General features: G+C 48.1%; 1 protein-coding gene across 3 annotated transcripts in view; it reads right to left on the minus strand.

Moving 5' to 3' along the window:
• Positions 1-17,376, minus strand: part of LOC137312211 (E3 ubiquitin/ISG15 ligase TRIM25-like) — a 46,926-nt gene that overhangs the window by 1,285 nt on the left and 28,265 nt on the right. For 2 of the 3 annotated variants that reach the window (XM_067978861.1, XM_067978860.1), the window contains one exon: positions 4,476-6,477. In XM_067978861.1, the coding sequence (XP_067834962.1) occupies positions 5,954-6,477 (524 nt within the window). In that variant the 3' untranslated portion in view covers positions 4,476-5,953. Of the gene's footprint in view, positions 1-4,475; positions 6,478-17,376 lie in introns of those variants that run through there. The other variant, XR_010960653.1, reaches the window with a different exon arrangement.

Below are 17,376 nucleotides of genomic sequence, written 5' to 3' on the forward strand. Positions count from 1 at the left end.
TTTGATGAAACAGAGTTTGGCAAAAACCCTTGGGCTTCATTTCGATTGTAATGACTTGATTCACTAGAATGCAATAACAGGTTTCGAGGGGGTTCGGACCCAGAGAACAGGGAGTGCGGTGATGGACAATGATGGGATTGTTTGCCTTCTCCCAGTGATGTTGAGTAGTTGTATACATTTACAGCAACAGGAGGAGGCCATTCAGCCCCTCGAGCCTGCTCCACCATTTAAATAGATGATGATCTCACACTTTCCAACATTAAATTCCATCTGCCACAGTTTTGCCCTCTCACCTAATCTATCAATGACCCTTTGCAACTTTCTGCTCCCATCGACATTATTTACTGTGCCTCCTAACTTAGTGTCGTCAGTAAACTGGGATATACGGCTCTCTATTCCTTCATCCAAGTCATTTATAAATATAGTGAAAAGCTGTGGCCCCGAGACAGATCCCTGGGGGACACCACTGGTCACATCCTGACAGTTTGAGTCCAGAGCTATTATCCCTACTCTCTGTCTCCTACTTCCTAACTAATTCCCTGTCCAAGCCAATTGGTTGCCTCCAATTCCATACACTCTCATTTTTGTGAACAGTCTCTGATGTGGAACCTTGTCGAATGCTGTCAGCATGATCGGGAAAAACTCCAACCAAACTCCCCTGTCTGCTCGGTGAGTGAGGCCTCCACATTACGAGTAGCTGCTGGGGGGATTGCGTGGGCAGGCATAAGTCCCACCCTGCCCACTTCACCAACACCATCTCATTGCTGTTTGTGGGATTTTGCTGTGTGCAAATCGGCTCCCGTGTTTTGGTTCCTTTATTTCCTTCCTTCCTTCCTTCCTGCCTTCCCGCCTTCCCGTGGTCTGGCCCCCATCTTCACTCTGTGAGCCCAAGGGGCACAGGTCCGGGTGTATCCGGTGCACAACACACTTAACCATCCATCACCTTATCAGGATGGACAACATCAAGCGCTTTCAGGCCTCACCCTCCTCTGCCAAGACCACCGACTACTCCAGGGTCATCCTGGAGAGCAATGATAACCCTCCACTTCTTTACTGCCTCATCAATCATTTCCAGGAACTCGCCCCTACCCACCCCTCACCTCCAACAAGAAGTTGTGAGGAACTCACTGTCACTGTGGTGCACTATCCCCCTCGCCCTCACCCTCATGGCCCATACTCATCGATCACCATCATGCCTGGGGACTCGGCCTGCTGCAGTGCCTGGTGTGGAAGGGCATCTCGGGAGCAGCAGCAGGTCGACCTTTCAATGGCCCTTTACTCTAGAGCAGCGTAGACTTAGATGATAAGAGGGAGACTGTGGAATGGGGGTGGGGGAGATGGTCGGGGCGGGATAAGTCGGGCAGAGTCGGGAGCAGCAGCAAGAACATGGTGAGTGGGAGTGATGGCGAGAGAGGAGCAGCTGGTAAAGGGGTGAGTGAGACCTGGGGACCTGACTGTGGGTAAATAGTGAAAGATTATCTCCACTGGCGAGCCAGGCCCCACTCTATGGAGAGCTGCATGGCACCAATTTATGCCAGTCATTGTGAACCTGGCATCACACATGGCACAGTATCAGCCTGATCTGTAAAACTCCCCTGTCTGCCGGGGGAGTGAGGCCTCCACATTGAGCAGCCTCCCACCTCACATTGACCCTGAAAAAACTCCACTCCAGGCCAACCCAGCAATTGGCTTGTGGGCCCCTTCGAATATTCGGCCCCATGAACGGGCACTGCAAGATCACGGGGCGGGGGTGGGGGCTGTAACCGTATCTCTGAGGCTGAATTTGACAAATCTACAGCATTGACTATTTGACATAATCTGAGCTGCAAGGTTGGTTTAGTGAGGGCGCATTTCATTCACCGAGAACGGGTGAGGGTGACATCATTGGAAGTGATGTCACTGGCCGATCAAATACTGGAAATCCCCAGACTGTCACTAATCAGTCCGTCAAACAAAACACTGTGGGAGAGAGCTGGGGAGAGTGATGGGGCATCGTGTGTGGGCCATGGATTGGCTCGCTGACGTTCATGGTCAAGAGCGACATCGAGGTCTAATGGGGGGGAGGAGAGTGAGATCGAGGTCTAATGGAGGGAGGAGGAGAGTGAGATCGATGTCTAATGGGGAGAGGAGGAGAGTGAGATCGAGGTCTAATGGGGGGAGGAGGAGAGTGAGATCGAGGTCTAATGGGGGGGGGGGGGGGAGGAGAGTGAGATCCAGGTCTAATGGGGAGGTTCCCTCCCTGCCCCCTGTTTCTGCTCCTCCCCCGCTGATTCTGCTCCCCTCCCCCCTCATGACTACCTGCATCGGCTGCATTTTTGGCGCTCGTTCTTCACTCCGCACTTTTACTGAACGGCAGCGAGGGCAGTCGGTGACATACAATGAGCACGGTCGGCCAGATTGACGTCCCGCACGTGGGCGTCATTGGAAGAGGAAACACTCAATCCCTGGCGATAGTCACAGTGTTGTTTTTTGGCGAGTCATGAGGTGAATAGTACAGATACATTTAAGGGAAGTCGATAAGCAAACCAGGGAGAAAGGAATAGAAGGATATGCTGATCGGGTTCGATGATGTTGGGAGGGAGGAGGCTCGTGTGGAGCATAAACACCGGCATAGACCAGTTGGGCCGAATGGCCTGTTTCTGTGCTGTGGACTCGATGGACGCTAAATTGGGCCGTGTCGCGCCCGTTGTTTCGGCGCTACGTGGCTTTCCGAATGTCCAAGATGGTGTCCGGGATGTGCTCGTATGCTTCTAGCGTGACGTGCGCCGGACGCCATCTTGGTAAAGGATTTAGCGCCTGCGCAAATAACGAGTGCCGGCATCATGTAAAGTGGGGAGAATATGCGTTCGATCAGTGTGCAACGCTGAATTCGAGGGACAGACACCATTTTGGCATTTAACGCTCCACTCAACGCACTGTCTTAACCACGACCAGCTAAACACGACTTAGACGGCCTGGAGGACCCCCCACCAGCGCTATTTAAAGGGACCGTGCAGGATTTACAGGTTAGTGGCTGGATTATTGCTTCTGAATGCTGATGCATTTGTAACTGTTTTTGGAGGTCTCCTATATTTGAATACTGGGATGAGGGGACATAGTCTAACATTTAGAGCCAGGATGTGCAGGAGTGAAGTTCAGAAACTCTTCTCCACACAAAGGGTGGGAGAGGTTTGGAACACTCTTCTGTAAATGGCAGTTGATGCTCGCTCAATTGTGAATTTTAAATCTGAGATTGATAGGTTTCTGTGAACCAAGGGTATTATGGGATGTGGGGCTAAGGTGGGTATATGGAGTTAGGTCACAGACCAACGATGATCTCATTGAATGGTGGAACAGGCTCGAGGGACTAAATGCCACGGCCACTTGCTGCCTCCTGGAATGCTCCACCGTTTCCTGCAAGGAAGCGAGAAGTGTGTCTGGGTGATGTGCCTGTCATGGTTGAATAGCTACCAGTGTGTGTCCTATGAGTTGTGGGTGTGCGGCTTGCAACAGTGGTGATGTGTGAGGGTGAGAGGAAGCATCTGACTGTAAGAGTTGAGTACTGATGGAAAGAGTTTGTTGGTATGTGGGTGATGGGGGTGTAGTGGGTGGAGCAGTTGGTCGGAGATGCCAAGGACAATTGACCTCACTCATCTTGACCACTCAGGGCAAAGCATTGAACTTCTTCCTGCACTGTATCCATGTTCATGGTGCTGTGAGCCTGGCATTGACTTCGTCCCCCGCTGACCCCCACTGCCTTTTGAGCATATGTCTGGAGGCCTCTTGTCCTATCGCCACTCCCACCCATGGATAAAGAATGACCCTCCTTTATAATAGACTCCAGCATTTTCCCTACGACTGATGTTAGGCTAACCGGTCTGTCGGTCCCCGTTTTCTCTCTCCTTTTTTTAAAATAGTGGGGTTACATTTGCCATCCTCCAATCTGCAGGAACTGTTCCATAATCTATAGAATTTTGGAAGATGACAATTAATGCATCCACTATTTCCATGGCTACCTCTTTTATTACTCTGGGATGCAGATTATCAGGCCCTGGGGATTTATCGGCTTTCAGTACCATTAATTTCTCCAGCACTTCATTTTGTACGAATACTAATTTCCTTTAATTCCTAATTAATAAATGCAAGCACAGACCAGTTGGGCCGAATGGCCTGTTTCTGTGCTGTGGACTCGATGTAATTCTATATAATCACTGCACCACACTTCACTAAACATCCTTCTCCCCATCCTCACACACTCAGCACTGTCACAAACTTCACTTACCCACAACTCACATCTCACACACACACTCAGCTATTCCACCATGACAGCCACATTCTCCAAACACCTTCATTTCTTGCAGGAGAATTAGGCCCATTAGTCTAACGTCTGTTGTGGGGAAGTTACTAGAATCTGTTATTAGGGACAGAGTGACTGTCGGGTTTTTAATTTACTCTCTTTACTCTTTAGGGTAATCAGAGGTAAGAACAAACAAGGCTTTAAACTTTTCTAACCAATTGGTTTGATGAATATTAAAAAGCAGTTTCACAGATAGAGATTGATACAAGCTTAATTAGAAGCACAACTCAAAACTCAGAATGGCCAATTCTTCTGCTTCGGGAGACAGAGAGGTTAATTCTCCAACACCATCCTGTGCTGTGATCTTCTGGTCTGTCTCTGGTCTCTCTTGTGGACCGTCTCCTTCGATCTCACTGAAATGGCTGGTTTTAGATCCTTCTTGCTGCTCAAAACACATTGTTGTTCCTTTTCCCACTCTCTCTCTTTCCCATGGTTTAAAACAAGTTGATACGACAGCATCTGATGTTTACAACAGCTTCTCACAGACTTTCAAGGCCTCACCGCTGTCTTATCTTTAACCGTCTAGACAGTCTGCTGAATAAGACTTTTCCAATGTGACCAACCTTCCCAGCATGCTGCCTTGAACAGTCAGTTTAACAGTTCCTTTGTTGAATTAATACTTTTAACCAAACTCAGCTCCTTTAGCAGGTAATTAATAACTGGGATTGAAAAGTCCAAAATCCTTCAGTGAGTGTGAGCGATCGAACAACTGACTTTAAATCATTCAATGAATCTGAATTGCACTCACCACAGATAAGGTTAAGAATTGTTGTTACAAGAAGTTTAATCACCGTGACATCGACACAAAAGTTCTTTCAAATATGACAAATAAAAGTGTTCCAATCATAACAAGCTGTATAATAACAAAAAGTATAGACATGATTTTCACCCAAGGATGCTGTCCCACATTATAGACGACCTCCCACCATTCATGATTCCCAAGGGGAGAGGTCCCCTTTTCAATCTCAGCATTACGTTGTTTCATGTGCACTGTCAGTCTATCAATATTAGGGGTTTTAAACTACAGAAGTAATCGAAGAAAGTGTCCACCCCAGTCCACCACCAGCATCTCCACCTCAGATTTTCAGAGCAGCTCTTTAAAGGGAACGCGACCTGTCACTACTATCATTCACTACTGAGGTTAATGCAGTCACACCTGTCACTACTATCATTCACTACTGAGATTAACAGTCACACCTGATATTTCTACGACTCATTACTGAGATTAATACCACGACAATTATGGAACTAAAGTAGTAAAATTCTACAACTGAAGTAGACAATCAATTGTAACACCACGAATTACAAGCAAACTCACCTAAAGTTAATATTTTTAGCGATAGTGACAGACCCTGACAAAGAAAAGCACAAAGACCGCACGGATCCTTAAAAACAGCAAAGCTCTGAGCTCCTGACATCGTCAGAGGGGGGAGGGCCGGGAGTGACATCGTCAGAGGGGGCAGGGCCGGGAGTGACATCGTCAGAGGGGGCAGGGCCGGGAGTGACATCATCAGAGGGCTGACCTGGAAGTGATACAATCATATCCAGCAACCCAGAAGTGACATTTTTCGAGTGGCAGACCCGGGAGTGATATCATCCGAGTCTCAGATATCAGGATTAATTTAACAGTTTTAGGGATTTGTTCCCACAATAAAATGCTGGAAACACGGGTTCAGTGAATGTGGTTTGAAATGTGTGTAAATGTCTCAGTGAGTCAGTGACCCGGTGAAATGACAGAGTCCCGGCCTCGTAGTCTAACTGAACTCGGATCCTGCTGATTGACCAGTTCAATGGGAGGGCAGTGAACTCGGAATTGTGATAGGCTCTGAGAGGAGAATCATCATAAAAATCCAAACACCAGGATTTCCTGCTGAGCCGAAGATTAGACTCGTCCCCCTCCCTCTCTACACTCCCACACACAATCCCTATTCCCCAGTCCTTCCCATCAGTCTCCACATCCCAGGAATGGGATCCTGAGGAGAAACTCTGGGAGCAGAGGACTTGAGGACAGTCTTTAAACCTCTCTGGGTGAGGTGGGTAGGGCTGTTCCCATTCAGTCCATGTTACTGATCTCAGATCATCAGACAGAACCAAGTTCCAGTTTACTGTCTTTGGATCCAGGCTCATCGGTGACCTTTGCCCTAGAGAGGAGAGAAGAGATTGGTCAGACAGGGTTATTCCACTCAGATCAATGATTGACAGCTGCAGGGTGGGAGTGTCAGTATTTCCCAGACAGTGTCAGCCCCATATTACCTCTGAGACTGGATTCATCCCATGTTAAATCAATGGCCTTCAATCAGAATCCCTGTTAAATAGCAGTGTGTGGGTCCCAGTGCTGTACACTCAGTGCAAACACTGCAGTGGAGACACACAGTAGCAGTCAGTTTAATCACACAAGCCCCTGGCACTGTGCTCACGTTCTCCCAGACACAATGGAGGGGATTCACCGGCACACAACACATCCCACAGACTCACAGTTCCAGCCCCACAATCTCAGCACCGGCTGTACTGGGAACACACAGCTCACAGGAGGGAGGATTCAGTGGGGAATTGAGGGGAATCTGATCTCCCTTCTGTACATTAAACTGTTGCTCCCTGTTCACTCTGAATTCACCAACACTCCCTCCGGACCCGGGTCTGAGACTCGGACCAATTCTGAGCTGTGAGGAGGGAACAGGAGCAGGAACTCGACCCTCGAATCCCTCGCACTGAACCCAGACTGAAGAAACAGCACAGAAAAATAAAGGGTTAAATCAACAAATAAAGGGTTAAATAGAAATTAATGATCCCCGTTTAAGATTATAAACACACCTTGGAATATTCCCGCTCTCCCCCTGATCCCAGTCCCCTGCTCGATGACGATCCCTGGGACAGGGGCTGCCCCTGTTGAGCTGATTCTGCCTCCACCCCAGAGCACAGATACTGACAGCCCTGTGAGGGAAGGTGTCCCTTTAAGAGACACACTGATTGGCTGTGTGTAACTCTGCTGTTCGCGAAGGGTTAATCAAATGGGACTGTTATTGATTCCTCTTTATATTAATGTAACTGTGTTCAGTAACTTTTCAATTGGAACTGATCTGACCAGCAGTTTGATTCTCCCTTTGATATGGACAGACCCTGTAACAAGACCTTAGGAGGCGTGTCGGTGCGAGTGGAACGGCATCTTGTAAACTCTTCGTCTTTGCACTTCACAGGGACATGAGAGAGGTGGGAATGGTGGTTCGTTGTCTGTAATGTTGAAGCTGGTTGTATTGAGACATAAACAGCTGTCTGTAAAGGCCCCCCTGGAAGGAGACCCCTGTCGAAAGGAATACGGCCCAGTGTGAGGAACAGCAACACGTGCACTGGAGGGTTAGAATGTCTTTGATGGTTCTGTAACTGACCTCATCCTAAGGATTTGATTGACAGATCAATCAGGATGTGGAAATCATTGACAGGGGACATGAAAGGAACAAGAGGTAATACTAAAACATAACAGGATTGGGAAAAACGATAAACAGTCGTAGTGGGAAGAGAGAGCTCAGAATCTGATGGGGCCTGACCAGCCGACCATTTCACTGTTAACGTGTGGATTCTCCGGGTTAAAAACTCCTGAGTGCTGTTGTTGTGTGTGTTTAATTATTGTCAATAATAGTTATCATATGCTTAATAAACCTGTGACTATCCACCCGTATCATAGAATCGTTACAGCACAGGAGGAGGCCAATCGGCCCATCGAGCCTGTGCTGGCTCTTTGTCAGGACAATCCAGTTAGTCCCATTCCCCGGTCTCTCCCTGTAGCCCTGCAAATTTTTTCTCTTCAAATATTTATCAAATTCCTTTTTGAAAGCCACGATTGAATCTGCCTCCACCACCCCCTGGCAGTGTATTCCAGATCCCAACCTCTCGTCGCCATTGGTTCTTTTGCCAATCACCTTAAATCTGTGTCCTCTGGTTCTCGACCCTTCCACCAATGGGAACAGTGTCTCTTTATTTACTTTATCTAAACCCGTCATGATTTGAAACACTTCTATCCAATCTCCTCTTGTCCACGTGACTATTAAGTCACTGACCAGAGCGGAGCGGACCCCGAGGTGAGAGACCCGAGAGCGGGGATAAAAGGAGGGGCGACCCAAGACCCGAGAACAGAGCGGCGGCAGACCTGAGAGGGACCAGAGCCAGGACCATAGCGCCATAGGTGACTCGGCTGTACAGGGGCGGGGGGGTGGGGCGGGGGGGGGAGAAGGGGAGGGGGAAGGTGGAGGGAGAGGGGGAGGAGGAGAAGGTCAGGAGAGCAACAGTGATAGGGGATTCTATAGTTATAGAGTCATAGAGTTATACGGCACGGATAGAGGCCCTTCGGCCCATCGTGTCCGCGCCGGCCATCAGCCCTGTCTACTCTAATCCCATATTCCAGCATTTGGTCCGTAGCCTTGTATGCTATGGCATTTCAAGTGCTCATCCAAATGCTTCTTGAATGTTGTGAGGGTTCCTGCCTCCACAACCCTTTCAGGCAGTGAGTTCCAGACTCCAACCACCCTCTGGGTGAAAAAGTTCTTTCTCAAATCCCCTCTAAACCTCCCGCCTTTTACCTTGAATCTATGCCCCCTTGTTATAGAACCCTCAACGAAGGGAAAAAGCTCCTTAGTATCCATCCTATCTGTGCCCCTCATAATTTTGTACACCTCAATCATGTCCCCCCTCAGCCTCCTCTGCTCCAAGGAAAACAAACCCAATCTTCCCAGTCTCTCTTCATAGCTGAAGCGCTCCAGCCCTGGTAACATCCTGGTGAATCTCCTCTGCACCCTCTCCAAAGCGATCACATCCTTCCTGTAGTGTGGCGACCAGAACTGCACACAGTACTCCAGCTGTGGCCTAACCAGTGTTTTATACAGCTCCATCATAACCTCCTTGCTCTTATATTCTATGCCTCGGCTAATAAAGGCAAGTATCCCATATGCCTTCTTTACCACCTTATCTACCTGTTCCGCCGCCTTCAGGGATCTGTGAACTTGCACACCAAGATCCCTCTGACCCTCTGTCTTGCCTAGGGTCCTCCCATTCATTGTGTATTCCCTTGCCTTGTTAGTCCCTCCAAAGTGCATCACCTCGCACTTTTCCGGGTTAAATTCCATTTGCCACTGTTCCGCCCATCTGACCAACCCATCTATATCGTCCTGCAGACTGAGGCTATCCTCCTCGCTATTTACCACCCTACCAATTTTTGTATCATCAGCGAACTTACTGATCATACCTTTTACATTCATATCCAAGTCATTAATGTCGACCACAAACAGCAAGGGACCCAGCACCGATCCCTGTGGTACCCCACTGGCCACAGGCTTCCAGTCACAAAAACAACCTTCGACCATCACCCTCTGCCTTCTGCCACTAAGCCAGTTTTGTATCCAAAGTGCCAAGGCACCCTGGATTCCATGGGCTCGTACCTTCTTGACACGTCTCCTGTGGGGGACTTTATCGAAGGCCTTACTGAAATCCATGTATACCACATCCACTGCGTTACCCTCATCCACACGCCTAGTCACCCCCTCAAAAAATTCAATCAAATTAGTCAGACATGATCTTCCCTTGACAAAGCCATGCTGACTATCCCTGATTAATCCTTGCTTCTCCAAGTGGAGACTAATTTTGTCCTTCAGAATTTTTTCCAATAATTTTCCTACCACTGATGTTAGGCTCACTGGCCTGTAGTTCCCCGGTTTTTCCCTACTCCCCTTCTTGAATAATGGTACTACATTAGCGGTTCTCCAGTCCTCTGGCACATCCCCTGTGGCCAGAGAGGTTCTGAATATATGTGTTAGAGCCCCCGCAATCTCCTCCTTTGCCTCACACAGTAGCCTGGGATACATTTCGTCCGGGCCTGGGGATTTATCCATTTTTAGGCCTGCTAAAACCGCCAATACCTCCTCCCGCTCGATGTTAATATGTTCAAGTATATCACAGTCCCCCTGCCGTATTTCTATGTCTACATCGTCCTTCTCCATAGTGAAAACAGATGCAAAAAATTCATTTAGAACCCCTCCTACATCTGCTGGCTCCACACACAGATTGCCATTATTGTCCCTAATGGGCCCTATTTTTTCCCTAGTCATCCTCTTACCCTTAATATACTTATAAAACATCTTAGGATTTTCCTTTATTTTGCTTGCCAGTGTTATTTCATGGCCCCTCCTTGATCTCCTAATTTCTTTTTTAAGTATCCCCCTGCACTTTTTGTACTCCTCTGGGGCTTCCTCCGTCTTTAGCCTTTTGTATCTGCCAAAAGCCCTCCTTTTTTTCCTAATCCATTCTCGTATATCCCCTGACATCCAAGGTTCCCTGGAGTTCTTGGAACCACCCTTGACCTTTATGGGAACATGTTGCCATTGTATGGTCTCAATCTCCCTTCTGAAAGACTCCCATTGCTCCGATGCGGATTTTCCTACAAGCAGCTGATCCCAGTCCATTTTGGCCAGATCCTGCCTTATCCTATTAAAATCGGCCTTCCCCCAATTTAGAACCTTTATTTCCGGCCCCTCCCTATCCTTTTCCATGACCACCTTAAATCTCACCGAATTATGGTCACTGTCACCAAAGTGCTCACCTACTAGCACTTCTTCCACTTGGCCGGCCACATTCCCTAGAATTAGGTCCAGTACCGTCCCCTCTCTTGTAGGACTTTCTACATGCTGGCTCAAAAAGCTCTCCTGGAAGCACGTTAAGAATTTTGTACCCTCGAAGCCTTTTACACTCTGAGTATCCCAGTTAATATTGGGGAAGTTGAAATCCCCCACTATTATTACCCTATTATTTGCACAATTTTCTGAGATTTGCCTACATATCTGTTCCTCTATCTCCCCCTGACTGTTTGGGGGCCGATAGTACACTCCCATCAAAGTGCTTGCCCCCTTTTTGTTTTTAAGCTCCACCCATATGGCCTCATTAGAGGAACCTGCTAATATATCATCCCTCCTTATGGCAGTAATTGATTCTTTAATTAATATTGCGACCTCCTCTCCTCTTATACCTCCCCCTCTGTCTCGCCTGAAGATTCTGTACCCCAGAATATTGAGCTGCCAGTCTTGCCCCTCCCTGAACCATGTCTCTGTGACAGCAACAATATCATACTCCCATGTGTTTATCAACACCTTCAGTTCATCCACCTTATTCGCAAGACTCCTTGCATTAAAATAGATGCCATCCAGCCTTGCCCTCACATATTTGCCCTGTCTTCCAAGCTGACTTGTTTTTTTCTCTATATTTGGCTGCACATCACCCCCTATTGTAGCTCCACTCTGTATCCCATCCCCCTGCCAAGTTAGTTTAAACCCCCCCCAACAGTGCTAGCAAACCTCCCCGCAAGGATATTTGTCCCGCTCTGGTTCAGATGCAACCCGTCCGACTTGTACAAGTCCCACCTTCCCCAGAAACAGGCCCAGTGATCCAGGAAACTGAAACCCTCCCTCCTGCACCAACTCTTTAGCCACGCATTCATCTGTTCTATCCTATTTCTATACTCACTAGCCCGTGGCACTGGGAACAGGCAGGCATTTCTGCAGCCACGGACGCGAGTCCAGGATGGTATGTTGCCTCCATGGCACCATGGTCAAGGATGTCACTGAGCGTCTGCAGACCATTCTGGAGGGGGAGGGTGAACAGCCACAGGTTGTGATCCATATCAGTATCGACGACATAGGTAGAAAGAGGGATGAGGTCCTGCAGGCAGATTTTAAGGAGTTAGGAAAGAGATTAAGAAGCAGGACATCAAAGGTAGTAATCTCCGGATTACTCCCAGTGTCATGCGCCAGTGAGTATAGAAATAGGAAAATAGAGCAGATGAATGTGTGGCTGGAGAGATGGTGCAGGAGGGAGGGCTTTAGATACCTGGGTTACTGGGACTCGTGCTGGGGAAGGTGGGACCTGAACAGGCCGGAGGGGTTGAACCTCAATGGAGCTGGGACCAATGTCCTCGCGGGGAGGTTTGCTTATGCTGTGGGGGGCGGTGGGTTTAAACTAATTTGGCAGGGGGATGGGCACCAGGATGTAGCATTGGAAAAGAGAAACAAGGGGCACAAAGGATCGGGAGAGACGGACAGCAATAGAGCAAGAAATAGTACAGTATTAGGTGGGATCAGACTAGGAGAGAGTAGAAGAAAGTCTAAGACTGGTTTACAGTGTGTGTGTGTAAACACACAAAGTGTGGTAAACAAGGTCAGTGAACTGCAGGCACAAATAGTCACATGGGAATATGATGTCATGGCGATAACGGAGACCTGGCTCAAAAAAGGGCAGGATTGGGTATTAAATATTCCTGGATACAAGGTTTTCAGGAAAGAGAGGGAAGGAAAGGAAGGATGGGGGTGGCAGTATTGATTAAGGTGAATAATGCAATGCTGGAGAGAGGATGTCCTGGAGGGGGCAAGGACAGAATCTATTTGGTTAGTAAAGAAACAATAGAGGTGCCATTACACTACTGGGAGTATTCTATAGGCCACCAACTAGTGGGAACGATATAGAGGAGCAAATTTGCAGGGAAATTACAGAGCGGTGCAAAAGCTATAGAGTAGTGATAATGGGGGACTTCAACTCTCCTAATATAGACTGGGATAATAATAATATAAGGGGCAAAGAGGGGGAGGAATTTTTGAAATGTGTTCAGGAGAACTTTCTTGATCAGTACGTATCCAGCTCAATGAGAAAGGAGGCATTGCTGGACTTGGTTCTAGGGAATGAGGCGGGCCAAGTGGAGCAAGTGTCAGTGGGGGAGCATTTCGGGAACAGCAATTATAGCATCATAAGGTTTAGAATAGCTATGGAAAAGGGCATGCACCACTCTAAAGTAAAAATACTCAATTGGAGGAGGGCCAATTTCAGTGGGATGAGGACAGATCTGGCCCAGGTAAATTGGAATCAAAGATTGGCAGGCAAAACTGTAATTGAACAGTGGGCAGCTTTTAAGGAGGAGATGGTTCGGGTACAGTCTAGGTACATTCCCACGAGGGAGAAAGGTAGGGCAACTAAAGCCAGAGCTCCCTGGATGACAAAAGAGATGGAGAGTAAGTTGAAACGGAAAAAAGGGGCGTAAGGCAGATGTCAAGTGAGAACCAGGCAGAATATAGAAAGTTCAGAGGGCAAGTGAAAAAGGAAATAAGAGGGGCAAAGACAGAGTATGAGAATAGACTGGCCAACATAAAAAGGAATCCAAAAGTCTTCTACAGGCATGTAAACAGTAAACAGGTAGTAAGAGGAGGGATGGGGCCGGTTAGAGACCATAAAGGAGACCTACTCATGGAGTCATAAAACTGAACGGACCACCCGGCATCAGACCACGAGGCACCGGACACGACAAAGGCAAACTAAGCCCAGTCGACCTTGCAAAGTCCTCCTCACTAACATCTGGGGACTTGTGCCAAAATTGAGAGAGCTGTCCCACGGACGAGTCAAGCAACAACCTGACAAAGCCAAACACTCAGCCAACGTCCCAGACTCTTCCATCACCATCCTTGGGTATGTCCTGTCCCACCGGCAGGACAGACCCACCAGAGGTGGCAGTACAGTGATATACAGTCAGGAGGGAGTGGCCCTGGGAGTCCTCAACATTGACTCTGGACACCATGAAATCTCATGGCATTAGGCCAACATGGGCAAGGAAACCTCCTGCTGATTACCACCTACCGCCCTCCCTCAGCTGATGAATCAGTCCTCCTCCATGTTGAGCACCATTTGGAGGAAGCACTGAGGGTAGCAAGGGCGCAGAATGTATTCTGGGTGGGGGACTTCAATGTCCATCACCAAGAATGGCTCGGTAGCACCACTACTGACCGAACTGGCCGAGTCCTGAAGGACATAGCTGCTAGACTGAGCCGTCGACAGTGCTATCAAGCAGCACTTACTCACCAATAACCTGCTCACCAATGCTCAGTTTGGGTTCCGCCAGGACCACTCGGTTCCAGACCTCATTACAGCCTTGGTCCAAAAATGGATAAAAGAGCTGAATTCCAGAGGTGAGGTGAGAGTGACTGCCCTTGACATCAAGGCAGCATTTGACTGAGTGTGGTACCAAGGAGCCCGAGTAAAATTGAAGTCAATGGGAATCAGGGGGAAAACTCTCCAGTCACTGGAGTAATACCTTGCACAAAGGAAGATGGTAGTGGTTGTTGGAGGCCAATCATCTCAGCCCCAGGACATTGCTGCAGGAGTTCCTCAGGGCAGTGTCCGAGGCCCAAACATCTTCAGCTGCTTCATCAATGACCTTCCCTCCATCATAAGGTCAGAAATGGGGATGTTCGCTGGTGCTTGCAAAGTGTTCAGTTCCATTCGCAACCCCTCAGATAATGAAGCAGTCCGTGCCTGCATGCAGCAAGACCTGGACAACGTCCAGGCTTGGGCTGATAAGTGGCAAGTAACATTCGCACCAGACAAGTGCCAGGCAATTACCATCTCCAAAAAGAGAGAGTCTAACCACATCCCCTTGACATTCAACGGCATTACCATCACCGAATCCCCCACCATCAACATCCTGGGGGTCACCATTCACCAGAAACTTAACTGGACCAGCCACATAAATACTATGGCTACAAGAGCAGGTCAGAGGCTGGGTATTCGGTGGAGAGTGACTCACCTCCTGACTCCTCAAAGCCTTTCCACCATCTACAAGGCACAAGTCAGGAGTGTGATGGAATACTCTCCACTTGCCTGGATGAGTGCAGCTCCAACAATACCCAAGAAGCTCGACACCATCCAGGACAAAGCAGCCTGCTTGATTGGCACCCCATCCACCACCCTAAACATTCACTCCCTTCACCACCGGCGTACCGTGGCTGCAGTGTGTACCATCCACAGGATATACTGCAGCAACTCGCCAAGGCTTCTTCGACAGCACCTTCCAAACCCACGACCTCTACCACTAGAAGGACAAGAGCAGCAGGCACATGGGAACAACACCAGCTGAACGTTTCTCTCCAAGTCACACACCATCCCGACTTGGAAATATATCACCGTTCCTTCATCGTCACTGGGTCAAAATCCTGGAACTCCCTTCCTAACAGCACTGTGGGAGAACCTTCACCACACGGACTGCAGCGGTTCAAGAAGGTGGCTCACCACCACCTTCTCAAGGGCAATTAGGGATGGGCAATAAATGTTGGCCTTGCCAGCGACGCCCACATCCCATGAACGAAGAGAAAAAATGAGGGCATGGCCAAGGTACTGAATGAGTACATTGCATCGATCTTTACCAAGGAAGAAGATGCTGCCAGAGTCTCAGTAAAGGAAGATAAAGTTGAGACACTGGATGGGCTAAAAATTGATAAAGAAGAGGTACTTGAAAAGCTAGCTGACTTAAAGTAGATAAGTCACCCACTCTGAATGGGATGCATCCTTGGATGCTGAGGGAAGTAAGGGTGGAAATTGTGGAGGTACTGGCCATAATCTTCCAAACATCCATAGATACAGGGGTGGTGCCAGAGGTCTGGAGAATTGCAAATGTTACCCCCTTGTTCAAAAAAGGGTGTAAGGATAAACCCAGCAACTATAGGCCAGCCAGTTTAATCTCAATGATGCGGAAACTTTTAGAAACTATAATCCAGGACAGAATTAACAATCAGTTGGATGAGTGTGGATTGATTAGGGAAAGCCAGCACGGATCTGTTAAAGGCAAATCGTGTTTAACTAACCTGATAGAGTTTTTTGATGAGGTAACAGAGAGGGTAGATGACGGCAATGCAGTGGATGTGGTGTATATGGACTTTCAAAAGGCATTTGATAAAGTGCCACATGGTAGGCTTATCATCAAGATTGCGGCCCATGGAATAAAAGGGGCAGTGGCAACATGGATACAGAATTGGCTAAGTGACAGGAAACAAAGAGCAGTGGTGAACGGTTGTTTTTCGGACCGGAGGGAGGTGTACAGTGGTGCTCCCCAGGGGTCGGTGCTGGGACCACTGCTTTTGTTGATATATATTAATGACTTGGGTGTACAGGGCACAATTTTAAAATTTGCAGTTGACACAAAACTTGAAGGGTAGTGAACAGTGAGGAGGATAGTGATAGACTTCAAGAGGATATAGACAGGCTGGTGGCATGGGCGGACATGTGGCAGATGAAATTTAATGCAGAAAAATGTAAAGTGATACATTTCAGTACAAAGAACGAGGAGAGGGAATATAAACTAGGGGGCACAACTCATAAAGGGTACAGGAACAGAGAGATCTGGTGGTATATGTGCACAATTCGTTGAAATTTGCAGAGCAGGTTAAGAACACGGTTAATAAAGCATACGGGATCCTTGGCTTTATAAATGGAGGCATAGAGTACAAAAGTATGGAAGTCATGATGAACCTTTATTAAACACTGGTTCGGCCACAACTGGAGTATTGTGTCCAGCTCTGGCCCTGCACTTCAGGAAAGATGTGAAGACCTTAGCGAGGGTGCAGAAGAGATTTACTCGAATGATTCCAGGGATGAGGGACTTCAGTTACGTGGATAGACTGGAAAAGCTATGGTTGTTCTCCTTGGAACAGAGAAGAGTTGCGAGGAGATTTGATCGAGGTATTCAAAATCATGAAGGGTCTAGACGGAGTAGATATGGAGAAACTGGTCCCATTGGGGGAAGGGTCAAGAACCAGAGGTGATTGGCCAAAGAACCAAAGGTGACATGAGGAAAAACATTTTCACACAAGTGGTCAGGATTTGGAATGCACTGCCCGAGGGGGTGGTGGAGGCAGATTCAACCATGGCCTTCAAAAGGGAACTGGATAAGTACTTGAAAGCAAAAAATTTGCAGGGTTACGGGGAAAGGGCGGGGGAGTGGGACTAGCTGGATTGCTCTTGCATATAGCAGGCACTGACTCGATGCGTCGAATGGCCTCCTTCCATGCTGGAACCTTTCTAGGATTCTATGAGAACCGACTGGGAATTTTGTCCCGGATTATCGTTTCTAAAAGATTCCCCACCATCGATGTTAAACTGACTGGCCTGTAGTTTCCGGATGTTTCCTTACATCCTTGTTCAAAAATTTGCAGTTGAATTTGCAATTCTCCAGTCCTCTGGCACCACCCCCT

Source organism: Heptranchias perlo, unplaced genomic scaffold (assembly GCF_035084215.1).
Source record: "Heptranchias perlo isolate sHepPer1 unplaced genomic scaffold, sHepPer1.hap1 HAP1_SCAFFOLD_404, whole genome shotgun sequence".
NCBI classification, from domain to species: Eukaryota; Metazoa; Chordata; class Chondrichthyes; order Hexanchiformes; family Hexanchidae; genus Heptranchias; species Heptranchias perlo.